We start from the raw sequence: 27,099 nt of genomic DNA on the forward strand, positions 1-27,099 counted from the left end.
AAGGTTCACCAGACTGATTCCCGGGATGGCGGGACTGACCTATCAAGAAAGACTGGATCAACTGGGCTTGTATTCACTGGAGTTCAGAAGAATGAGAGGGGACCTCATAGAAACATTTAAAATGCTGATGGGGTTAGACAGGTTAGATGCAGGAAGAATGTTCCCAATGTTGGGGAAGTCCAGAACCAGAGGTCACAGTCTAAGGATAAGGGGTAAGCCATTTAGGACCGAGATGCGGAGGAACTTCTTCACCCAGAGAGTGGTGAACCTGTGGAATTCTCTACCACAGAAAGTTGTTGAGGCCAATTCACTAAATATATTCAAAAAGGAGTTAGATGAGGTCCTTACTACTAGGGGGATCAAGGGGTATGGCGAGAAAGCAGGAATGGGGTACTGAAGTTGAATGTTCAGCCATGAACTCATTGAATGGCGGTGCAGGCTAGAAGGGCCGAATGGCCTACTCCTGCACCTATTTTCTATATTTCTATGTTTCTATGAGGAGAAACTTCTTCACTCAGAGAATTGTGAACCTGTGGAATTCTCTACCACAGAAAGTTGTTGAGGCCAATTCATTAGATATATTCAAAAGGGAGTTAGATGTGGCCCTTACGGCTAAAGGGATCAAGGGGTATGGAGAGAAAGCAGGAAAGGGGTACTGAGGGAATGATCAGCCATGATCTTATTGAATGGTGGTGCAGGCTCGAAGGGCCGAATAGCCTACTCCTGCACCTATTTTCTACGTTTTTATGTTTCAGCCCATCCCACCTCTGCAATTAACAAACATCCCTGGATGAGCCACCTCCCACCCATTAGCTCGAAATTCAGCAAAGCATTACACTGATGTCAATAATTGCAGAGCCAATGGAATCAATAATCAGACGAGAGGTTTTCGGAGATCACTTGCTAATTGTGGCAGAAATCACATGATGCCTCATCAGCTCCAGAAGATGGCTTTGACACATAGTCAGATTTCTGTCAGAGTGAAGCTATCTTTAATAAGTGCGCCTTCAGCTAGCTATTCCACTGAGAGAGCCCTCGGATTCTGCACAATCTTGTACAGCCGTGATCTTATTGAATGGTGGAGCAAGCTCAGGGGCCAAATGGCCGACTCCCGCTCCTATTGCTTATCTTCTTATGCTGGTGGGTCTGGTACATATCACCACCTCTGCAGTCCGCGTGTTGCTAGTCGAGGTGCTGGCAATGGGAAAACTTTACGCTTTGAGAGAATTCCGTGGTTGTTACCAGTCAGACCCAGTTGGCTCGCTCAATGGGAAACATCCGGTGTAATGGGCTGTTGTTTCACACCAGAATGCTTAAAATACTCGAGGAATTCCTCCTCGGCGGAAACTGCCAGAATATGCAGTATCCTCATGTTCTAACCTCCGTAACCATCAACTCATACAAAACATTGCTTCCCCCGTGTCCTAACTCGCACCGAGTCCTGCTCACCCATCACCCCCTGTGCTCACTGACCCCGTGTCCTAACTCGCACCCAGTCCCGCTCACCCATCACCCCCTGTGCTCGCTGACCCCATGTCCTAACTCGCACCGAGTCCCGCTCACCCATCACCCCCTGTGCTCACTGGCCCCGTGTCCTAACTCGCACCCAGTCCCGCTCACCCATCACCCCCTGTGCTCACTGACCCCGTGTCCTAACTCGCACCGAGTCCTGCTCACCCATCACCCCCTGTGCTCACTGACCCCGTGTCCTAACTCGCACCCAGTCCTGCTCACCCATCACCCCCTGTGCTCACTGACCCCGTGTCCTAACTCGCACCCAGTCCCGCTCACCCATCACCCCCTGTGCTCACTGACCCCGTGTCCTAACTCGCACCGAGTCCTGCTCACCCATCACCCCCTGTGCTCACTGACCCCGTGTCCTAACTCGCACCCAGTCCCGCTCACCCATCACCTCCTGTGCTCGCTGACCCCGTGTCCTAACTCGCACCCAGTCCCGCTCACCCATCACCCCCTGTGCTCACTGACCCCGTGTCCTAACTCGCACCGAGTCCTGCTCACCCATCACCCCCTGTGCTCACTGACCCCGTGTCCTAACTCGCACCCAGTCCCGCTCACCCATCACCTCCTGTGCTCACTGACCCCGTGTCCTAACTCGCACCGAGTCCCGCTCACCCATCACTACCTGTGCTCACTGACCCCGTGTCCTAACCATCACCCAGTCCCGCTCACCCATCACCTCCTGTGCTCGCTGACCCTGTGTCCTAACTCGCACCGAATCCCGCTCACCCATCACCCCCTGTGCTCGCTGACCTACATTGGCTCCCGGTCTGGCAATGTCTCCATTTTAAAATTCTCATCCTTGTTATCAAATCCCTCTATGGCTTCCTTGCCCCTCCCTATCTCTGTAACCCCCTCCAGCCCCTACACCGCTCCCTATCTCTGTAACCCCCTCCAGCCCCTACACCCCTCCCTATCTCTCTAACCCCCTCCAATTCTGCCCTCCTGCCCATCGCCCGATTTCCATCGCTCCACCATCGGTGGCCGTGCCTTCAGTTGCCTGCGCCCTGAGCTCTGGAATTCCCTCCCTGAACCTTTCCTTCTTCCTCTCTCTCCTTCTTTAAGATGCCCTTTAAAACCGACCTCTGTGACCCAGTTTTTGGTCACCTGTCCCTAATATCTCCTTCTGGGGCTCATTAACAAATTCTGTTTGTCAATTGCTCCTGTGAAGAACCTAGGGACATGGTACTGTGTTCAATGCATTATATCAATACATGTTGTTCTCCAGATAGTCGCATCTCACGTCTTTACTGTGATATTTGGTACACTCTGTTGTGTTCTTTACTTAATAATGTGTTTAGGTTTGCAGTGATCGAGGCTGCTTGGTGTACAGAGTCTGAGGGTCAGAGTGTCTGAGGGTCCAAGGTCTGAGAGTCTGAGGGTTTGAGGGTCCAGGGTCTGAAGGTCTGAGGGTCCAAGGTCTGAGGGTCTGAGAGTCTGAGGGTCCAAGGTCTGAGGGTCTGAGAGTCTGAGGGTCCAGTGTCTGAGGGTCCAGGGTCTGAGGGTCTGAGGGTCCAAGGTGTGAGGGTCTGAGGGTCTGAGAGTCTGAGGGTCCAGTGTCTGAGGGTCCAAGGTCTGAGGGTCTGAGGGTCCAGTGTCTGAGGGTCCAGGGTCTGAGGGTCTGAGGGTCTGAGAGTCTGAGGGTCCAGTGTCTGAGGGTCCAAGGTCTGAGGGTCTGAGGGTCCAGGGTGTGAGGGTCTGAGAGTCTGAGGGTCCAGGGTCCGAGGGTCCGGGGTCTGTGAGTCCGAGGGTCCGGGGTCTGGGGTTCGAGGGTCCGGGGTCTGGGGTTCGAGGGTCCGGGGTCTGTGAGTCCGAGGGTCCGGGGTCTGGGGTTCGAGGGTCCAGGGTCTGTGAGTCCGAGGGTCCGGGGTCTGGGGTTCGAGGGTCCGGGGTCTGTGAGTCCGAGGGTCCGGGGTCTGGGGTTCGAGGGTCCGGGGTCTGTGAGTCCGAGGGTCCGGGGTCTGCGGTCCGAGGGTCCAGGGTCTGGGGTTCGAGAGTCCGGGTTCTGCGGTCCGAGGGTCCGGGGTCTGTGAGTCCGAGGGTCTGGGGTCTGTGAGTCCGAGGGTCCGGGGTCTCTGGTCCGAGGGTCCGGGGTCTGTGAGTCCGAGGGTCCGGGGTCTGCGGTCCGAGGGTCCAGGGTCTGGGGTTCGAGGGTCCGGGGTCTGCGGTCCGAGGATCCGGGGTCTGTGAGTCCGAGGGTCCGGGGTCTGTGAGTCCGAGGGTCCGGGGTCTGTGAGTCCGAGGGTACGGGGTCTGGGGTTCGAGGGTCCGGGTCTGTGAGTCTGAGGGTCCGGGGTCTGTGAGTCCGAGGGTCCGGGGTCTGGGGTTCGAGGGTCCGGGGTCTGTGAGTCCGAGGGTCCGGGGTCTGTGAGTCCGAGGGTCCGGGGTCTGTGAGTCCGAGGGTCCGGGGTCTCTGGTCCGAGGGTCCGGGGTCTGTGAGTCCGAGGGTCCGGGGCCTGTGAGTCCGAGGGTCCAGGGTCTGGGGTTCGAGGATCCGGGGTCTGGGAGTCCGAGGGTCCGGGGTCTCCAGTCCGAGGGTCCGGGGTCTGTGAGTTCGAGGGTCCGGGGTCTGTGAGTCCGAGGGTCCGGGGTCTGTGAGTCCGAGGGTCCGGGGTCTGTGAGTTCGAGGGTCCGGGGTCTGTGAGTCCGAGGGTCCGGGGTCTGTGAGTCCGAGGGTCCGGGGTCTCTGGTCCGAGGGTCCTGGGTCTGTGAGTCCGAGGGTCCGGGGTCTCTGGTCCGAGGGTCCGGGGTCTGTGAGTCCGAGGGTCTGGGGTCTGTGAGTCCGAGGGTCCGGGGTCTGTGAGTCCGAGGGTCCGGGGTCTGTGAGTCCGAGGGTCCAGGGTCTGGGGTCCGAGGGTCCGGGGTCTGTGAGTCCGAGGGTCCGGGTTCTCCGGTCCGAGGGTCCAGGATCTGTGAGTCCGAGGGTCCGGGATCTCCGGTCCGAGGGTCCGGGGTCTGCGGTCCGAGGGTCCGGGGTCTGAGGGTCCGAGGGTCCGGGGTCTGTGAGTCCGAGGGTCTGGGGTCTGTGAGTCCGAGGGTCCTGGATCTCCGGTCCGAGGGTCCGGGATCTGCGAGTTCGAGGGTCCGGGGTCTCTGGTTCGAGGGTCCGGGGTCTGCGGTTCGAGGGTCCGGGGTCTCTGGTCCGAGGGTCCGGGGTCTCTGGTCTGAGGGTCCGGGGTCTGCGGTTCGAGGCTCCGGGGTCTGTGAGTTCGAGGGTCCGGGGTCTGGGGTCCGGGGGTCCGGGGTCTCCGGTCCGAGGGTCTGGGGTCTCTGGTCCGAGGGTCCGGGGTCTGTGAGTCCGAGGGTCCGGGGTCTGTGAGTTCGAGGGTCCGGGGTCTGGGGTCCGAGGGTCCGGGGTCTCCGGTCCGAGGGTCCGGGGTCTGGGGTTCGAGAGTCCGGGGTCTGGGGTTCGAGGCTCCGGGGTCTCTGGTCCGAGGGTCCGGGGTCTGGGGTCCGAGGCTCCGGGGTCTCCGGTCCGAGGGTCCGGGGTCTCCGGTCCGAGGCTCCGGGATCTCCGGTCCGAGGCTCCGGGGTCTGATGCCACTTTGCACACCAGTAATCACCCTTCTACATTGTGTTTCCTTGTGTTTAGCGGATTGTACGAACTCTGGCTGTGTCGAGGTTGAGTCAGAGACTGAAGCTGTCAGTAATGAAGTGATGAAAATGCGCTGCATCTCATGTAAGAAGCGCGGTGAAACCGAGGCTACTACCGTCGCTGAGTGGCTGTTCAGGCCACGCAAGAATGAGACTTTCTACAAGGTACAGTTCGGCTTGTCTTCTGCGCTGTTCCCTATGTTCCTGCTTTAATCATGTGCTCTGCCAACCTCAGGAGGGAAGCCTGCCCTGACCCTTGACTATTCAGGGCTCAATGGTCCAATAATCCCCAGTCACTTTCGCTCCAATATTCCTACCATAAGGAGGGACAGAGAATGATCCTGAACATGGTTGCAAGGTCAGGGAGATAGAACAGGTGGGCGTGACATTGGATCACGACATTAGTACAGAAATATCTGTATTGTAAATAAAGATATATTAAATAAACTAATCAAATTCAAAGAGATGAAAAAATCCTGTTCGCGATGGATTATATCCGCTCATTTGAAAAAACCTAGGGACGAGATAGCAGAGGCATTACTACATATATTTAATAATTCATCAGTGAAAGATTTAGTTCCCGAGGACTGGCAGATAGCTAACGTAATACCTATATTTAAGAACGGAGATAGCACATCTTCAAGAAACTATAGACCAGTCAGCTTAACATTGGTGGAAGGAAAAATAATGGCATCCCAACTAAAGGACAAAATAGAAGAACATCTAGAAACTAAAAATATAATAACCAATAGTCAGCATGGATTGCAAACGGCAAAAGCTTGTTTGACCAACCTCATGGAATTTTTTGAAGAGTTAGCAGAGAGAGTAGACAAGGGTACTGCAGTGTATGTAATTTATCTAGATTTTCAAAAGGCCTTCGATAAGGTACCCCATAACAGACCGATGAACAAGGTCAGAGAATGTGGAGTCAGGGGACAAGTAGCAGAATGGATCGCTAGCTGGCTTCAAGACAGAAAGCAGAGAGTGGGGGTAACGGGTCATTATTCACAGGGGCAGAAGGTGGGTGGTGGTGTTCCACAAGGATCGGTGCTGGGACCACCGTTCACAATTTATATTAACTGTTTAAACTTTGGAATCAAAAAGAAAATTTCTAAATTTGCGAATTGCACCAAATTGGTGGGGCAGTCAATACTGAGGAGGACAGCAACAAATTACAGGGGGACATTAATAAACTTCCAGAATGGGATACCATTGGCAAATGAAGTTCAGCACAGATTAATGTGAGGTATTACATTTTGGTAGGAAGAATAGGGAGGTCACTTATTACTGGGAGGGTGTGGGTCTGTGTGGGGTAGAGTAACAAAGGGATCTCGGATACAAATACACAAATCACAGAATGTTGTGACACAAGTTAACAAGGCCATAAAAGGCAAACCAAGCTCTAGGGTTTATTTCTAGAGGGATTGAATTGAAAAGTAGGGAAGTTATGCTAAACCTGTATCGCACCTTGGTTAGACCACACTTAGCGTACTGTATATAGTTCTGGTCTCCATATGCCTGGGTTAGACCACACTTAGCGTACTGTATTTAGTTCTGGTCTCCATATACCTGGGTTAGACCACACTTGGAGCACCGTGCACAGTTCTGGTCTCCATATACCTGGGTTAGACCACACTGGGAGCACTGTGCACAGTTCTGGTCTCTATATACCTGGGTTAGACCACACTTGGAGCATTGTGCACAGCTCTGGTCTCCATATACCTGGGTTAGACCACACTTGGAGCATTGTGCACAGCTCTGGTCTCCATATACCTGGGTTAGACCACACTGGGAGCACCGTGCACAGCTCTGGTCTCCATATACCTGGGTTAGACCACACTTGGAGCACTGTGTACAGTTCTGGTCTCCATATTATAAAAAGGAGATAGAGGCACTGCAGAGGGCGCAGAGAAGATTTACAAGGATTATTGTGTTCATAACACAGATGAGACTGCACACAGGGAGGTTAAAGTAACAGTGACCTCAGTCTTTATTAAGACACACCAGAGTGAGGAACAGGCCTTAGGGGCCGGCTTATATACAGTGCTCCCAAGGGATGCTAGGATCCCCTGGGACTTCAAGGGATGAGCTCCCTGGTGGCTGAACATGGGAGTGCATGCTTTACAGATACACAACATCACTCCCCCCCAAAGTCAAAGTGAAAACTATTTACAAGGTGAGGCGGTCGGGAGCCTTTCTGTCCCTGGTGGACCGCCTCGGTACAAATGCCTGTTCTGGTGTGTTGGCTGTGCCCTCGCTGGGCTGGCGTGTTGTTGGCCCTGCAGGGCTGCTGGGTGAGCCTGGCCTTGCTGGGCTGTTGGGCGTGATGGGTTCGATTTCCTGGGCCGGCATGGTGTCGTTGATCCTTTGGGTGTATGCTGTGGCCTTGAAAAAGGTGGTGTCTGCTGTGGGTTGTTCAGGGCAGTCTGTGAACCACAGCCTCGTTTGGTCCAGGTGCTTTCTGCAAATTTGTCCATTGTCCAGTTTGACTACAAACACCCTACTCCCTTCTTTAGCTATCACCGTGCCCGCGATCCACTTGCGACCATGTCCATAGTTTAACACATACACAGGGTCATTCAGATCAATTTCCCGTGACACAGTGGCGCGATCATCGTTTACATTTTGTTGCTGCCGCCTGCTCTCTACCTGATCATGCAGGTTGGGGTGAACCAGCGAGAGTCTGGTTTTAAGTGCCCTTTTCATGAGTAGCTCAGCCGGGGGCACCCCTATGAGCGAGTAGGGTCTCGTGCGGTAGCTGAGCAGTACTCGGGACAGGCGGGTTTGGAGTGAGCCTTCTGTGACTCGTTTAAGGCTCTGTTTGATTGTTTGTACTGCCCGCTCTGCCTGCCCATTGGAGGCTGGTTTAAACGGGGCCGAGGTGACATGTTTGATCCCATTGCGGGTCATGTCTTCTTTAAATTCGGCATTGGTAAAACATGGCCTGTTGTCGCTGACCAGTATGTCAGGCAGGCCGTGGGTGACAAACATGGCCCTCAGGCTTTCAATGGTGGCGGTGGCGGTGCTTCCCGACATTATTTCACATTCAATCCATTTTGAAAAAGCATCCACCACCACCAGGAACATTTTACCGAGAAACAGGCCCACATAGTCGACATGGATCCTCGACCATGGTCTGGAGGGCCAGGACCACAAACTTAGTGGTGCCTCTCTGGGCGCGTTGCTCAACTGAGCACACACACTGCATTGCCGTACACAGGACTCTAAGTCAGAGTCGATACCGGGCCACCACACGTGAGATCTGGCTATCGCTTTCATCATTACTATACCCGGGTGTATGCTGTGGAGATCCGAGATGAACGTCTCCCTGCTCTTTTTTGGTAACACTACGCGGTTACCCCACAACAGGCAGTCTGCCTGAATGGACAGCTCGTCCTTTCGCCGCTGGAACGGCTTGATTGGCTCTTGCATTTCAACGGGGATGCTGGCCCAGCTCCCATGCAGTACACAGTTTTTTACTAGGGACAGCAGAGGATCTTGGCTGGTCCAAGTCCTAATCTGGCGGGCCGTGACAGGTGATTTATCATTTTCAAACGCTTCCGTGACCATCAACAAGTCTGCGGGCTGCACCACCATCAACAAGTTTGCAGGCTGCGCCATTTCCACCCCCGTGGTGGGCAATGGTAGCCGACTGAGAGCATCCGCACAGTTCTCGGTGCCTGGCCTGTGGCGGATGGTATAGTTATACGCTGATAGCACGAGTGCCCACCTTTGTATGCGGGCTGAGGCATTAGTATTTATCCCCTTGTTTTCAGCAAACAGGGATATGAGGGGCTTGTGATCGGTTTCTAGCTCAAATTTGAGGCCAAACAGGTACTGATGCATTTTCTTTACCCCGAACACACACGCTAATGCCTCTTTCTCAATCATGCTGTAGGCCCTCTCCGCCTTAGACAAGCTCCTGGAGGCATAGGCGACAGGTTGCAACTTCCCCGCAACGTTAGCTTGTTGTAATACATACCTGACTCTGTACGACAACACATCACATGCTAGCACAAGTCTTTTACACGGGTTACACAATACAAGCAGCTTGTTGGAGCATAAAATGTTTCTGGCTTTCTCAAAAGCAATTACTTGGTTTTTTCTCCATACCCAGTTCTCACCTTTATGCAATAACACATGTAGGGGCTCTAAGAGGGTGCTTAATCCCGGTAGGAAGTTACCAAAATAGTTGAGGAGTCCCAGGAATGACCGCAGCTCCGTGACATTCTGTGGCCTGGGCGCATTCCTGATAGCCTCTGTCTTGGCGTCTGTGGGCCGAATGCTGTCCGCCGCGATCTTTCTCCCCAAAAACTCCATTTCTGTTGCCATGAAGATGCATTTCGACCTCTTCAGCCACAGCCCTACGCGATCCAGTCGCTGGAGGAACTCCTCCAGGTTTTGTAGGTGCTCGGCGGTGTCCCGACCTGTGACCAATATGTCATCCTGAAAGGCCACCGTGTGTGGTACCGACTTGAGTAGGCTCTCCATGTTTCTCTGGAAGATCGCTGCAACCGACCGAATTCCAAACGGGCGTCTTTTGTAGATGAACTGTCCCCTGTGCGCATTGATACAGGTGAGGCCCTTCGAAGACTCCTCCAGCTCCTGCGTCATGTAGGCCGAAGTCAGGTCGAGCTTGGTGAACATCTTGCCTCCTGCCAGCGTCGCAAATAGGTCGTCAGCCTTAGGTAGCGGGTATTGGTCCTGCAGTGAGAAACGATTAATAGTTACTTAATAATCGCCGCAAATCCAGATCGTGCCATCACTTTTGAGTACTGGAACAATCGGGTTAGCCCACTCGCTGAATTCCACTGGGGAGATGATGCCCTCGCGTTGCAGCCTGTCCAGCTCGATTTCCACTCTCTCCCTCATCATGTGAGGTACCGCTCGCGCCTTGTGGTGAATGGGTCGTGCCTCTGGGACCAAGTGGATCCACACCTTCACCCCGGAAAAGTTTCCAATGCCTGGCTCAAAAAGGGAAGGAAATTTGTTCAGAACCTGGGTACATGAGGCCTCATCGACATGTGATAGCGCTCGGATAGCGCTCCCAGTTCCAGCGGATTTTGCCCAGCCAGCTCCTTCCAAGCAGTGTGGGGCCATCGCCCGGGACAATCCAGAGTAGCAGTTCGTGCACCGTGCCCTCGTGGGTGACCTTGACCATGGCGCTGCCCAGGACAGTGATAAGCTCTTTGGTGTATGTTCTCAGTTTCGTGTGGATGAGGCTCAGGTCTGGTCTGAATGCCTTGTTGCACCACAGTCTCTCAAACATCTTTTTACTCATGATGGATTGGCTAGCGCCAGTATCCAGTTCCATGGCTACGGGTAAGCCATTCAATTTTACGCTTAGCATTATAGGTGGATATTTCGTCGAAAATGTGTGCACCCCATTTACTTCAGCATCTGCCTCCTCTCTCTGAGGCTCAAAATTGCTTTGGTCCACCATGGGTTGATCTTCCTCTGCCACCTGGTGGTTAGCAGGTTTTGCAGAGCTTGCAGCTCGACTGCAAGCTCGTTGGAGGTGCCCCATTGTTCCACAGCTCTTGGAAACATACCCTTTGAAGCGGCATGAATAGGCTGAATGGAAGCCTCCACAACGCCAACAAGGTGTGAATTGCCTTGCATTCATCCTTTGTTGTGAACTCTGAGTCATCTGGGTCACCTGAGGCCTGCTGGCAGTTGCAGACTGGTGGTTTCTGCCCTGTACATTTCTGCTCGCAAGCACATTAATTTATGAACATTGCTAGCACTTGTGTGCTGAGAGATTTGTTTGGTGTTATCACTGTAGGACATAAATGCCTGTGCTATCGCAATGGCCTTACTGAGGGTCGGTGTCCCTACAGTTAAAAGTTTTCGTAGGATGGTCTCGTGGCCAATGCCCAGTACAAAAAAGTCTCTGAGCATCTGCTCCAGGTAGCCATCAAACTCACATTGTCCTGCAAGTTGCTTTAGCTCAGCAATATCTGTAATATCTTCCAGCCTCGACAACTCTCATTATCTCTGTAACCCCCTCCAGCCCCTACACCCCTCCCTATCTCTGTAACCCCCTCCAGCCCCTACACCCCTCCCTATCTCTGTAACCCCCTCCAGCCCCTACACCCTCCCTATCTCTGTAACCTCCTCCAGCCCCTACACCCTCCGTTTCTCTGTAACCCCCTCCAGCCTCTACACCCTCCCTATCTCGGTAACCCCCTCCAGCCCTTACACCCCTCCCTATCTCTGTAACCTCCTCCAGCCCCTACACCCCCTCCCTATCTCTGTAACCCCCTCCAGCCCCTACACCCTCCATATCTCTGTAATCTCCTGAGCCTCGACACCCCTCCCGATCTCTGTAATCTCCTCCAGCCTCTACAACCCTCACTATCTCTGTAACCTCCTCCAGCCCCTACACCCCTCCCGATCTCTGTAACCCCCTCCAGCCCCTACACCCTCCCTATCTCTGTAACCCCCTCCAGCCTCTACACTCTCCCTATCTCTGTAACCCCCTCCAGCCCCTACACCCCTCCCTATCTCTGTAACCTCCTCCAGCCCCTACACCCCCTCCCTATCTCTGTAACCCCCTCCAGCCCCTACAACCTCCCTATCTCTGTAACCTCCTCCAGCCCCTACACCCCTCCCGATCTCTGTAACCCCCTCCAGCCCCTACACCCCTCCCTATCTCTGTAACCTCCTCCAGCCAATACACCCTCCCTATCTCTGTAACCTCCTCCAGCCCCTACACCCCTCCCTATCTCTGTAACCCCCTCCAGCCTCTACACCCCTCCCTATCTCTGTAACCTCCTCCAGCCCCTACACCCCTCCCTATCTCTGTAACCCCCTCCAGCCCCTACACCCTCCCTATCTCTGTAACCTCCTCCAGCCCCTACACCCCTCCCTATCTCTGTAACCTCCTCCAGCCCCTACACCCTCCCTATCTCTGTAACCCCCTCCAGCCCCTACACCCTCCCTATCTCTGTAACCTCCAGCCCCTACATCCCTCCCGATCTCTGTAACCTCCTCCAGCCCCTACACCCCTCCCTATCTCTGTAACCTCCTCCAGCCCCTATACCCCTCCCGATCTCTGTAACCTCCTCCAGCCCCTACACCCCTCCCAATCTCTGTAACCTCCTCCAGCCCCTACACCCTCCCTATCTCTGTAACCCCCTCCAGCCTCTACACCCCTCCCTATCTCTGTAATCTCCTGCAGCCTCTACACCCCTCCCTATCTCTGTAACCTCCTCCAGCCTCTACACCCCTCCCTATCTCTGTAATCTCCTGAGCCTCTACACCCCTCCCTATCTCTGTAACCTCCTCCAGCCCCTACACCCCTCCCGATCTCTGTAATCTCCTGAGCATCTACACCCCTCCCGATCTGTGTAATCACCTGCAGCCTCTACACCCCTCCCTATCTCTGCAACCTCCTCCAGCCCCTACACCCCTCCCTATCTCTGTAACCTCCTCCAGCCTCTACAACCCTCCCTATCTCTGTAACCTCCTCCAGCCCCGACACCCCTCCCGATCTCTGTAATCTCCTCCAGCCTCTACAACCCTCCCTATCTCTGTAATCTCCTCCAGCCTCTACAACTCTCCCTATCTCTGTAATCTCCTCCAGCCTCTACACCCCTCCCTATCTCTGTAATCTCCTGAGCCTCTACACCCCTCCCTATCTTTGTAATCTCCTCCAGCCTCGACAACCCTCCCGATCTCTGTAATCTCCTCCAGCCCCTACACCCCTCCCGATCTCTGTAATCTCCTCCAGCCTCTACAACCCTCCCTATCTCTGTAACCTCCTCCAGCCCCTACACCCCTCCCGATCTCTGTAATCTCCTCCAGCCTCTACACCCCTCCCGATCTCTGTAACCCCCTCCAGCCCCTACACCGCTCCCTATCTCTGTAACCCCCTCCAGCCTCTATACCCCTCCCTATCTCTGTAATCTCCTGCAACCTCTACACCCCTCCCTATCTCTGTAACCTCCTCCAGCCTCTACACCCCTCCCGATCTCTGTAAACTCCTGAGCATCTACACCCCTCCGATCTCTGTAACCTCCTCCAGCCCCTACACCCCTCCCGATCTCTGTAATCTCCTGCAGCCTCTACACCCCTCCCTATCTCTGTAACCTCCTACAGCCCCTACACCCCTCCCTATCTCTGTAACCTCCTCCAGCCTCTACAACCCTCCCTATCTCTGTAACCTCCTCCAGCCCCTACACCCCTCCCGATCTCTGTAATCTCCTCCAGCCTCTATAACCCTCCCTATCCCTGTAATCTCCTCCAGCCTCTACAACTCTCCCTATCTCTGTAATCTCCTCCAGCCCCTACACCCCTCCCGATCTCTGTAATCTCCTCCAGCCTCTACAACCCTCCCTATCTCTGTAACCTCCTCCAGCCCCTACACCCCTCCCGATCTCTGTAATCTCCTCCAGCCTCTACACCCCTCCCGATCTCTGTAATCCCCTCCAGCCTCTACACCCCTTCCTATCTCTGTAATCTCCTGAGCCTCTACACCCCTCCCTATCTCTGTAACCTCCTCCAGCCCCTACACCCCTCCTGATCTCTGTAATCTCCTGAGCCTCTACACCCCTCCCGATCTCTGTAATCTCCTGCAGCCTCTACACCCTCCCTATCTCTGTAATCTCCTGAGCCTCTACACCCCTCCCTATCTCTGTAACCTCCTCCAGCCCCTACACCCCTCCTGATCTCTGTAATCTCCTGAGCCTCTACACCCTCCCTATCTCTGTAATCTCCTGAGCCTCTACACCCCTCCCGATCTCTGTAATCTCCTGCAGCCTCTACACCCTCCTGATCTCTGTAATCTCCTGAGCCTCTACACCCCTCCCGATCTCTGTAATCTCCTGCAGCCTCTACACCCCTCCCTATCTCTGTAATCTCCTGCAGCCTCTACACCCCTCCCTATCTCTGTAATCTCCTGAGCCTCTACACCCCTCCCGATCTCTGTAACCTCCTCCAGCCCTTACACCCCTCCCTATCTCTGTAACCTCCTCCAGCCTCTACACCCCTCCCAATCTCTGTAACCTCCTCCAGCCTCTACACCCCTCCCGATCTCTGTAATCTCCTGCAGCCTCTACACCCCTCCCTATCTCTGTAACCCCCCTCCAGCCCCTACACCCCTCCCTATCTCTGTAACCCCCTCCAGCCCCTACACCCCTCCCTATCTCTGTAACCCCCTCCAGCCCCTACACCCCTCCCTATCTCTGTAACCCCCTCCAGCCCCTACACACCTCCCTATCTCTGTAACCTCATTGCAGTACTGAGGGAGCGTCGCACTGTCGGAGGGGCAGTACTGAGGGAGCACCGCACTGTCGGAGGGGCAGTACTGAGGGAGTTCCGCATTGTCGGAGGGGCAGTACTGAGGGAGTGCCGCACTGTCGGAGGGGCAGTACTGAGGGAGCACCGCACTGTCGGAGGGGTGGTACTGAGGGAGTGCTGCACTGTCAGAGGGGCAGTACTGAGGGAGCACCGCACTGTCGGAGGGGTGGTACTGAGGGAGTGCTGCACTGTCGGAGAGGCAGTACTGAGGGAGCATCGCACTGTCGGAGGGGTGGTACTGAGGGAGTACCGCAATGTCGGAAGGGCGGGACTGAGGGAGCACTGCACTGTCGGAGGGGCAGTACTGAGGGAGCGCTGTGTTGGGACAGGTGATGTCTGCCGATCTACCATTTCAATCGATCAGGTGAACAGGAAATACTTTATGGTACTATTTGAACAAGAGCAGGGAGTACAGGATAAAATTGTTCCCTGATCTAACATTGCCAAAAACTCTTTATTTGCTCTTTAATGCTATTCCTATTTCTGGGATTTGCTGCGTGCAGCATGGCTGCTGCCTTTATTGCAGCACTCACCACTCTGCAAAGCAATGCATTGAATTCAGAGCAGTGTTCCATTTTCTGAGAAACGTGATAAAAAGTATTTTCACCCAGAATTCACACAATTGTTTGAATCAATTGGTGAGACCATACGTGCAGTATTGTGTGCAGTATTGTGTGCAGTTCTGGTCTCCTTACCAGAGTGCATAAGGGATGGTTTTCTAGACCAATATGTCGAGGAACCAACTAGGGGGAGGCCATCTTAGACTGGGTGTTGTGTAATGAGAGAGGATTAATTAGCAATCTCGTTGTGCGAGGCCCCTTGGGGAAGAGTGACCATAATATGGTGGAATTCTGCATTAGGAAGGAGAATGAAACAGTTAATTCAGAGACCATGGTCCAGAACTTAAAGAAGGGTAACTTTGAAGTTATGAGGCGTGAATTGGCTAGGATAGATTGGCGAATGATACTTAAGGGGTTGACTGTGGATGGGCAATGGCAGACATTTAGAGACTGCATGGATGAACTACAACAATTGTACATCCCTATCTGGCATAAAAATAAAAAAGGGAAGGTGGCTCAACCGTGGCTATCAAGGGAAATCAGGGATAATATTAAAGCCAAGGAAGTGGCATACAAATTGGCCAGAAATAGCAGTGAACCTGGGGACTGGGAGAAATTTAGAACTCAGCAGAGGAGGACAAAGGGTTTGATTAGGGCAGGGAAAATAGAGTACGAGAGGAAGCTTGCAGGGAACATTAAAGCGGACTGCAAAAGCTTCTATAGATATGTAAAGAGAAAAAGGTTAGTAAAGGCAAATATAGGTCCCTGCAGTCAGGGGAAGTCATAACGGGGAACAAAGAAATGGCAGACCAATGGAACAAGTACTCTGGTTCGGTATTCACTAAGGAGGACACAAACAACCTTCCGGATATAAAAGGGGTCAGAGGGCCTGGTAAGAAGGAGGAACTGAGGGAAATCTTTATTAGTCGGGAAATTGTGTTGGGGATATTGATGGGATTGAAGGCCGATAAATCCCCAGGGCCTGATGGTCTGCATCCCAGAGTACTTAAGGAGGTGGCCTTGGAAATAGCGGATGCATTGACAGTCATTTTCCAATATTCCATAGACTCTGGATCAGTTCCTATCGAGTGGAGGGTAGCCAATGTAATCTCACTTTTTAAAAAAGGAGGGAGAGAGAAAACAGGGAATTATAGACCGGTCAGCCTGACCTCAGTAGTGAGTAAAATGATGGAATCAATTATTAAGGATGCCACAGCAGCGCATTTGGAAAGAGGTGACATGATAGGTCCAAGTCAGCATGGATTTGTGAAAGGGAAATCATACTTGACAAATCTTCTGGAATTTTTTGAGGATGTTTCCAGTAGAGTGGACAAGGGAGAACCAGTTGATGTGGTGTATTTGGACTTTCAAAAGGCTTTCGACAAGGTCCCACATAAGAGATTAATGTGCAAAGTTAAAGCACATGGGATTGGGGGTAGTGTGTTGACGTGGACTGAGAACTGGTTGTCAGACAGGAAGCAAAGAGTAGGAGTAAATGGGTACTTTTCAGAATGGCAGGCAGTGACTAGTGGGGTACCGCAAGGTTCTGTGCTGGGGCCCCAGTTGTTTACACTGTACATTAATGATTTAGATGAGGGGATTAAATGTAGTATCTCCAAATTTGCGGATGACACTAAGTTGGGTGGCAGTGTGAGCTGCGAGGAGGATGCTGTGAGGCTGCAGAGCGACTTGGATAGGTTAGGTGAGTGGGCAAATGCATGGCAGATGAAGTATAATGTGGATAAATGTGAGGTTATCCACTTTGGTGGTAAAAACAGAGAGACAGACTATTATCTGAATGGTGACAGATTAGGAAAAGGGGAGGTGCAAAGAGACCTGGGTGTCATGGTACATCAGTCATTGAAGGTTGGCATGCAGGTGCAGCAGGCGGTTAAGAAAGCAAATGGCATGTTGGCCTTCATAGCAAGGGGATTTGAGTACAGGGGCAGGGAGGTGTTGCTACAGTTGTACAGGGCATTGGTGAGGCCACACCTGGAGTATTGTGTACAGTTTTGGTCTCCTAACCTGAGGAAGGACATTCTTGCTATTGAGGGAGTGCAGCGAAGGTTCACCAGACTGATTCCCGGGATGGCGGGACTGACCTATCAAGAAAGACTGGATCAACTGGGCTTGTATTCACTGGAGTTCAGAAGAATGAGAGGGGACCTCATAGAAACATTTAAAATTCTGACGGGGTTAGACAGGTTAGATGCAGGAAGAATGTTCCCAATGTTGGGGAAGTCCAGAACCAGAGGTCACAGTCTAAGGATAAGGGGTAAGCCATTTAGGACCGAGATGCGGAGGAACTTCTTCACCCAGAGAGTGGTGAACCTGTGGAATTCTCTACCACAGAAAGTTGTTGAGGCCAATTCACTAAATATATTCAAAAAGGAGTTAGATGAGGTCCTTACTACTAGGGGGATTAAGGGGTATGGCGAGAAAGCAGGAATGGGGTACTGAAGTTGCATGTTCAGCTATGAACTCATTGAATGGCGGTGCAGGCTAGAAGGGCCGAATGGCCTACTCCTGCACCTATTTTCTATGTTTAACAAGGGGTCACAGTCTCAGGATACGGGGTAGGAAATTTAGGACCGAGATGAGGAGAAACTTCTTCACTCAGAGGGTGGTGAACCTGTGGAATTCTCTACCACAGAAGGCTGTGGAGGCCAAGTTACTGAATATATTTAAGAATGAGATGGATAGATTTCTCTACACAAAAGGTATCAAGGGGGAAGGGGAGAAAGGGGGAATATGATGTTCCGATAGAGGATCAGCCATGATCATATTGAATGGCGGTGCAGACTCGAAGGGCCGAATGGCCGACTCCTGCACCTATTTTCTATGTTTCCATGTCGACTGTCCTGAACTGCAATAACCTTTGACCTCACTCATTTCAGATATACGAGTATGGATTTGAAGAGATGGACGTTGCCTTCGGTTCTTTTGCGAAACGGATAACGTGGTCTGGGACCAAAGGCACGAGTGATCTCCAGGAAGCAACAATAATGATCCATAATATCAGCTTTCATGATGCTGGAACCTATCAATGCTTCTTTAACAGAACCTTCCAGTTCCAGAAAGGCAACTTCATATTCTTCACACAAGTAAACAGGACCATAGAACTGAACGTGGTGGCGAAAGGTATAATGCTCAGACATGTCAAGGTGGACATGTGGCCAAACAGATTGTGGGATAGGCGAGGGACATAAGGAATAGGAGCAGGAGTAGGCCATTCGGCCCCTCGAGCCTGCTCCACCATTTAATACGATCGAAATGGCCGACTCCTTTATCCTGAGACTGTGACCCCTGGTTCTAGACTCCCCACCCCGGGGGAAACACCCTCCCTGCATCTACCCTGTCAAGCCCTGTAAGAATGTTGTATGTTTCATTGAGATCACCTCTCATTCTTCTAAACTCTAGAGAATATCGGCCCAGTCTGCTCAATTGCTGATGATACAAAGATGGATGGGAAAGCAAATTGTGAGGAGGACACAAACAATCTGCAAAGGGATATAGACAGGCTAAGTGAGTGGGCAAAAATTTGTCAGATGGAGTATAATGTGGGAAAATGTGAGGTTATCCACTTCGGCAGAAAAAAATCAAAGAGCAAGTTACTTAAATGGAGAAAGATTACAAAAGTGCCGCAGTACAGCGGGACCTGGGGGTACTTGTGCATGAAACACAAAAGGATAGTATGCAGGTACAGCAAGTGATCAGGAAGGCCAATGGTATCTTGGCCTTTATTGCAAAGGGGATGGAGTATAAAAGCAGGGAAGTCTTGCTACAGTTATACAGGGTATTGGTGAGGCCACACCTGGAGTACTGCGTGCAGTTTTGCTCTCCGTATTTAAGGAAGGATATACTTGCTTTGGAGGCTGTTCAGAGAAGGTTCACCGGGTTGATTCCTGAGATGAAGCAGTTCACTTATGAAGATAGGTTGAGCAGATTGGAGTTCAGAAGAATGAGAGGTGATCTTATCGAAACGTATAAGATTATGAGGGGACTCGACAAGGTGGCTGCAGAGAGGATGTTTCCACTGATGGGGGAGACTAGAACTAGGGGGCATGATCTTAGAATAAGGGGCCACCCATTTAAAACTGAGATGAGGAGGAATTTCTTCTCAGAGGGTTGTAAATCTGTGGAATTCTCTGCCCCAGAGAGCTGTGGAGGCTGGGACATTGAATATATTTAAGGCGGAGATAGACAGATTTTTGAGCGATAAGGGAGTGAAGGGTTATGGGGAGCGGCCGGGGAAGTGGAGCTGAGTCCATGATCGGATCAGCCATGGTCGTATTGAATGGTGGAGCAGGCTCGAGGGGCCGAATGGCCCACTCCTGCTCCTATTTCTTATGTTCTTCCTAATTTCCCAGCGTACTCCTCATTTGACATAATACTTTTCGGAGAGTTGGGTGAGTTTCTGACCCCTTAAAGCAGAGGTAATGTTTATTTTAATTGAAACACATTCTGTTTCTCTCTAGCTAACCGAAAATTAGCATCCATCATTGGAGAAATTATGATGTACTTTCTGAATGTGGTGCTGACGTTGTGGCTGTTCGCCGAGATGCTGTACTGTTACAAGAAGATCGCAGCAGCGGGGGAGGAAGCTCTTCAAGAAAATGCGTGAGTATCAAAATAAAGGGCCGGGTTTAACCCGGACACTCCAAAGACAACAGTGCCAGCTTTTCCATTGATGAGGCATCAGGGTCCAGGTGCCCCCATTCACAAACCTTAAACACTCCTCCGGCCACCATTCCTGCCAGACTGTGACATCCACAGACACGCAAGCTTTGCATTGCTCAAAATACAGGAAAATAATGAAAGGGGATTCACATCGAGGCACGAACAGTATAAATGTGTAGAGTCTTGGCCTCAGTATGTGCTCAAATCTCTGGAGTGGGAATTGAATGCATGACACAGGGGCGAGAGTGCTGCCAGTGAGCAAGGCTGACACAAGATGCATTCCATTTTCCCATTACACTAGACTGTGCATTTGTTACTACACGGGGCCCACAAGAGCCGAGGGCCCAGGGGAGCACAGACCAGCCCACACTGCGATATGTGTGCGCACTGGGTCTGTGCAGCAGAGCTGGTCTCCGGTCGTCCTGGTTAACCCTTGCCACTGGACCAAGACCTCGCTCTGTCAAGTCCCGTGTGGTGGCTGGTGTGCAACGGCCACCCCACGTTAAAACAATCTACCCACAGGCATCTTCCAACCTTCAGGATGTAGTTCAGGATCTGGAATATCAGGTCCTTCATCGAAACACCTGTGAACTCATCACTTTTTGGTGCTGAAGCAAGTCATCCTCGATATGAGGGACAGCCTAATACTAAACGTGCACAGACTTACTGGGAATAATTTGCACCAGCAGCAAGTTAGAGCAAAACGAGATCATTTTACCATCGCTGGGGTTTAAGCTACATATTTGGACCTGAGAATGTCCCCTCTCTGCTCACTGCAAGAGTTACAGATGAAATGAGTTTGTGATAATCCTTGGACTGAATAGGCGTTGAATTGACAAAAGGCTTCACCATCTGTGAACCATGTTTCAGTCAATGCGGTCTTCCACCAGAATTCAATAAGGTTGCAGGGGAGCGGGAGGGTGGGGGAAGTCCAGAACAAGGGGGCATAACCTTAAAATGAGAGTTCAGGGGTGATGTCACCCAAAGGCTAGTGCAAATCGGGAACTCTCTCCCCCAAAAAGTCTGTGGATGCCGGGGCTTGATTGGGGCTTTCTAGGCTGAAGCAATATATTTTTGTTGGGTAAGGGGATTAAGGGATGTGGAGTTGAGGTGCATGATCTAACTGACTAGCAGAGCAGGCTTGAGGGGGTGAAGGGCCTCCTCCTGTTCCTTTGTTAAGGTCAGCATGTATTCAAATATTCTGATACCAAACGATTCAATTCAAGAATTTTAAACATTCTAATACTTTGTCATTTTGGTTTCAGAAAGAGTTGAGAGCGTTGTCGTTGGTTGAGTACTGGAATGCTGCAAATCTGCTGGCTTCTTTTTGCTTCTCTATAGTTTTCCTGTGATAAATTAGAGGTGTTGTTTTAGCCTGAGCAATATAATCTGACCTATGTCATCCTATCCATTGAAGTGGCCAGGAAGGCTCCAGTTGATAGTCCGTAGTACTTGCACTGTATAATGAGGTGGTACACGGAGCAGTGGGACAGGGCAATGGGATTTGGGGCAATGGAACTAGGGGCAATGGGACATGGGGCAATAGAACATGGGGCAATGGAACATGGGGCAATGGAACTAGGGCTATGGAACTAGGGGCAATGGAACATGGGGCAATGGAACATGGGGCAATGGGACATGGGGCAATGGAACTAGGGGCAATTGGACATGGGGAAATGGGACAGGGGGCAATGGAACATGGGGCAATGAGACATGGGGCAATGGGACATGGGGCAATGGAACTAGGGGCAATGGAATTAGGGGCAATGGGACATGGGGCAATGAGACATGGGGCAATGGGACAGGACAATGGAACATGGGACAATGGGACATGGGGCAATGGGGCAATGGAACTAGGGGCAATGGGACATGGGACAATGAGACATGGGGCAATGGGACAGGACAATGGAACATGGGACAATGGGACATGGGGCAATGGGACATGGGGCAATGGGACATAGGGCAATGGGACATGGGGCAATGGGACATGGGGCAATGGAACTAGGGGCAATGATACATGGGGCAATTGGACATGGGGCAATGGGACATGGGACAATGGAACATGGGACAATGGGACATGGGGCAATGGAACATGGGGCAATGGGACATGGGGCAATGGGACATGGGGCAATGGGACATGGGGCAATGGAACTAGGGGTAATGGAACATGGGACAATGGAACATGGGGCAATGGGACATGGGGTAATGGAACTAGGGGCAATGGAACTAGGGGCAATGATACATGGGGCAATTGGACATGGGGCAATGGGACATGGGGCAATGGGACATGGGGTAATGGAACTAGGGGCAATGGAACTAGGGGTAATGGAACATGGGACAATGGGACAAGGGACAATGGGACATGGGGCAATGGGAAATGGGGCAATGGGACATGGGGCAATGATACATGGGGCAATTGGACATGGGGCAATGGGACATGGGGTAATGGAACTAGGGGCAATGGAACTATGGGTAATGGAACATGGGACAATGGGACATGGGACAATGGAACTAGGGGCAATGGAACATGGGGCAATGAGATATGGGACAATGGAACATGGGGCAATGGGACATGGGGTAATGGAACATGGGCAATGGAACATGGGGCAATGGGACATAGGGCAATGGAACATTGGGCAATGGAACATGGGGCAATGGAACATGGGGCAATGAGACATGGGACAATGGAACATGGGGCAATGGGACATGGGGCAATGGAACTAGGGACAATGGAACATGGGGCAATGGGACATGGGGTAATGGAACATGGGCAATGGAACATGGGACAATGGGACATAGGGCAATGGAACATGGGGCAATGGAACATGGGGCAATGGAACATGGGGCAATGAGACATGGGACAATGGAACATGGGGCAATGGGACATGGGGTAATGGGACATGGGGTAATGGAACATGGGCAATGGAACATGGGGCAATGGGACATGGGGCAATGGAACATGGGGCAATGAGACATGGGACAATGGAACATGGGGCAATGGGACATGGGGTAATGGAACATGGGCAATGGAACATGGGGCAATGGGACATAGGGCAATGGGACAAGGGGCAATGGGACATGGGGCAATGGAACTAGGGGCAATGGAACATGGGGCAATGAGACATGGGACAATGGAACATGGGGCAATGGGACATGTGGCAATGGAACTAGGGGCACTGGGACATGGGGGCAATGGAAATTGGGGCACTGGGACATGGGGCAATGGAACTAGGGGCAATGGAAAATGGGGCAATGGGACATGGGGCAATGGAACTAGGGGCAATGGGACATGGGACAATGGGACATGGGGCATTGGGGCAATGGGACATGGGGCAATGGGACATGGGGCAATGTGGCAATGGGACATGGGGCAATGGGGCAATGAACTTCTTATCTTCCCTGAGCGTTAAATCTTTCATTCACCCCCTGTGTTAAATTGCTAGTTGCAGTACAGGGTAATTGTGGTGAAGATGAGTAAATAGATTTGGGAGATTGCCCAACTTGTAATACTTGTCTTTTTCGGAAAATATGTTGAGAACGTGTTTTGAAACCAACGAAGCCAACAGACACAGCAATGATACAGGTGCAGTTATCCTCCTCCAACACACGAACAGAAGCTGAAGTTGCCCGTCACACTTACAAATGCGTATAAAGTGTGGTGCTGTTGCTGAGTAATTGTGACTCAGCGGTAAGGATTGTGTGATGTTATGCTTTTTGTTGCCCAGATCGGACTACTTGGCAATCACATCAGAAAGCAAAGAGAACTGTACAGGGGTTCAAGTGGAGGAATAGCGTTCATCACCAGCTTCACACTGCAGAGTATTTTTAAACATGGGTATGTACACAAGATCAGACTGCAGTCTGAAGAGTGTCTCTGTGTGAATACAATCTTTCATTTGTACAGCCCCTTATCACAGACATCTCACACTGCTTCTAATTCAGTTCCTGTTGCTTTGTCGGCCAATTTGCTCACAACAATGTCCCGCAAACAGTTAAAAGACTTGCATTTATATAGTGCCTTTCAGGTCCACCACCGGACGTCTCAGTGATTTACAGCCCATGAAGTACTTTTGAAGTGTAGTCATTGTTGTAAAGTTGTTCTCCCCGGTGTCCTGGGGCCAATATTCATCCCTCAACCAACATCACTAAAAACAAATTATCTGGTCATTATCACATTGCTGTTTGTGGGATCTTGCTGTGCACAAATTGGCTGCCGCGTGTCCCACATTACAACAGTGACCACACTCCAAAAAAGTACTTCATTGACTGTAAAATGCTTTGGAGCGTCCGGTGGTCGTGAAAGGCGCTAGAAAAATGCCTTTGTTTTCTGACTTGTCACCAACACACACTGGCCCTGAAATTACAATGTGGTAAAATAGCATAGGTCTACTGAAAACATTCATCTGGAGTTCTGCTCACAAACATTGTACACTCAAGTCCCAGGGTACCACTTCACGCAGTGACCAAGAGGAGGTTTGCATTCAGATACAGCAAGTGATCAGGAAGGCAAAAGGATTGTTGGCCTTTATTGCAAGGGGGATGGAGTATAAAAGCAGGGAAGTCCTGCTACAACTGTACAGGGAGTTGGTGAGGCCACACCTGGAGTACTACGGACAGTTTTGGTCTCCATATTTAAGGACGATATACTTGCATTGGAGGCTGTTAAGAGAAGGTTCACTCAGTTGATTCTGGAGATGAAGGGGTTGTCATATGAGGAAAGGTTGAGCAGGTTGGGCCTCTACTCATTGGAGTTTAGAAGAATGAGAGGTGATCTTATCGAAATGTATAAGACCCTGAGGAGGCTGGACAGGGTAGATGCAGAGAGGATGTTTCCTCTCATGCGGGAATCTCGAACTAGGGGGCATAGTCTCAGAATAAGGGTTGGCCATTTAGGACGGAGATGAGGAGGAATTTCTTCTCTCAGAGGGTTGTAAATCTGTGGAATTCTCTGCCCCACAGAGCTGTGGAGGCTGGGACATTGAATATATTTAAGGCGGAGATAGACAGATTTTTGAGCGATAAGGGAATGAAGGGCTACGGGGAGTGGGCGGGGAAGTGGAGCTGAGTCCATGATCAGATCGGCCATGATTGTATTAAATGGCGGAGCAGGCTCGAGGGGCCGAATGGCCGACTCCTGCTCCTATTTCTTATGTTCTGTAGTATGGTGTGTCGCTCTTACATACAAATGTTGGAGGAGCAGATGGTTTAATGTCAGATAATACGTGCTTGCTCCTAAAGGTCCCAAAGGCGTATTTCTGTGTCCCAATGGTACAATATGTTCCACGAGTTATGGTTCAGATTGCATCACAATTATGATGAGTATTTACTGTTTATTTTGTTACAGATGTTGGGAATAATGGAATTTGAAAACAGAAAAGTCCATGTGAGTGAACAGCATCTGGCTTCCTGGGGGAGCGACACTTCATCATTGTGACTCCTTTATGCACTTCAAGTTTCACTTCCAAGAGAATGTTAAAACATTAAAACATGCATGTTCCAATACAAACAGTCCTGCACTTGACAAGGTATTGCTAGTTTGCCGACCTGACTGGGCTGTGTTGTTCGACAGGATAGCAATCTAGCTGCAACCTTGCAATGCATTTTCATTTTTAACAAATTGATTCTGCCTCGAAAAAAAGAGGCAGAAACATTTATTTTTGTGTAGTTGCCAGTTAGTTGACTGCAGGGTTTTAGGGTCTGTGCAATGCCGTGTATAAAATGCATTCCTTGTTGTGCTGATGGGGTAAAGACCTTCACATCATTTCGCTCATCTCTGTCTGTTTCATTCGGAGCTCTCCACAGCCGCAGGTGGATTGTCTGGAACGGGAAATAAACTCCGGAAATCAATGTAAAAGGTATAGAAAGCTGAAATAAAGCCACAGTCCTGGGAATAAACGTCTGGGAGGGGTGGTGGGGGGCATGAGGTGAGGCAGCAGACAGATGAAAAGTCCCTCTCCAAACTGGTGGTTTTCCCCACTGCTGAAACTCGGAATTTTCCAGGATTAGACGGTTAATCCATCTTTTCCCTGTTGCATATTCCTGGCAATTTGCTTTTCCTATTTCCGCTTATTGCATCCCTCAAATCGGAAAACTATGATGTAAGGAGTTGAACTTTTATGGCAAATGGGATTGTTGGAGAACTTTCTCCTGAAGGTGCTCGGGATGGTTGCAAAGTCTCGATTCCCCAGGAGATAGGTTGCACTCGAAGCCAGCTGACACACCACACTGATTCCTGTTCTGTACTATTGAACTGGAACATGATAGGGGCAGGATCAAACCTTGGATCGGGTCTATTGGGCTCTGGACCTACACTCCCACATTGTCCTCATTATTCCTGCACGAACTGATATACTTTGTGGAGTTACTGCAAGTCGCTCATCTTCAAAGTACATTGGCGGAGCAGCTGTCCCTTAGCACAGGTCCCAGGAGTACACCTCCATGATACACAGATGGCTTTGTGTCTCACAACACAGTGCGTCTATGTCTGGCTGTGCTGGTTGCCTGGTTACAGCTTGCCTGGTTACAGCTCCATGTCAGCTCGTTGCATTAAAGCAACCCCTTTGAACACAATTAGACCCTTGCCCCTAAGCCCAGCTCGCCGGCTGCGGTTCAGTAATGGGACGATGAGCAGTAAAGTTGGGAAAAGCTTCACACCGGGGCCCAATGGCCAGGGGTGGAAGGTCAAACTCCCTCAATCCTGCTCAACAAGCAATGGTTTTAATCCACAGAACTACGATACTAAAGCTGACTTCCTGTCTGAGCGAGGCAGCAGAGCTGCCACTTGCAAAGATCTACCTGCAAGGTCTTGGCGTGTCTGTGATCTGTACAGCTCCCCTGAAACTCAGACAACTGGTAACTACACCACACAGAGTAGTGGTGGCATTGGGTGCATGGTTTTATACGGCTGTAAGAAACGGTTTCATTAGGGTCCTGGGCCAGGCACCTGGTTTCAGCACAAATAATTTTCATAACAAAAATAAATGGTGTACAATGCTCCTGCTCTATCATTATTGGGGGGACATTCACAGGGGACAACGAGGTCAGGATAAGGTTGAGAGATCACAGAGCGATATCGCGATGGGTAGTGCGCAGAGAGAGAGAGGTCCAACATGAAGATTGCAAGCAGGGCCCAGACTGTGTGAGAGAGAGAGTCAGAGTGCGTGTGTGTGAGAGACAGCGAGAGAGAGAGTGTGTGTGAGAGAGTGTCAGTGTGTGTGTGTGAGAGAGCGTGAGTGTGTGTGTGAGAGAGCGTGAGTGTGTGTGTGAGAGAGAGTGTCAGAGTGTGAGAGAGAGTGTAAGAGAGTGTGTGTGAGAGAGTGTCAGAGTGTGGGCGAGAGAGTGAGTGAGTGTGTGAGAGTGAGAGAGAGAGAGTGTGTGTGAGAGAGCGAGAGAGTGTGTGTGAGAGAGAGCGAGAGTGTGAGAGTGCAAGAGTGTTTGTGTGAGA

At 51.3% G+C, this 27,099-nt stretch overlaps 1 protein-coding gene across 1 annotated transcript in view; it reads left to right on the forward strand.

Annotated features, from left to right (window-relative positions):
• The window catches only part of LOC139249333 (sodium channel regulatory subunit beta-1-like), a 74,967-nt gene extending 48,319 nt beyond the window's left edge, over positions 1-26,648 (forward strand). Inside the window, exons 2-6 of the mRNA XM_070872318.1 lie at positions 5,111-5,277; positions 17,873-18,116; positions 19,454-19,595; positions 23,381-23,490; positions 25,000-26,648. Of these exons, the coding sequence (XP_070728419.1) occupies positions 5,111-5,277; positions 17,873-18,116; positions 19,454-19,595; positions 23,381-23,447 (620 nt within the window). The 3' untranslated portion in view covers positions 23,448-23,490; positions 25,000-26,648. The remainder of the gene's footprint in view (positions 1-5,110; positions 5,278-17,872; positions 18,117-19,453; positions 19,596-23,380; positions 23,491-24,999) is intronic.
• The last annotated feature ends 451 nt before the right edge of the window (positions 26,649-27,099 follow it).

Source organism: Pristiophorus japonicus, unplaced genomic scaffold (assembly GCF_044704955.1).
Source record: "Pristiophorus japonicus isolate sPriJap1 unplaced genomic scaffold, sPriJap1.hap1 HAP1_SCAFFOLD_304, whole genome shotgun sequence".
Classification (NCBI taxonomy): Eukaryota; Metazoa; Chordata; class Chondrichthyes; family Pristiophoridae; genus Pristiophorus; species Pristiophorus japonicus.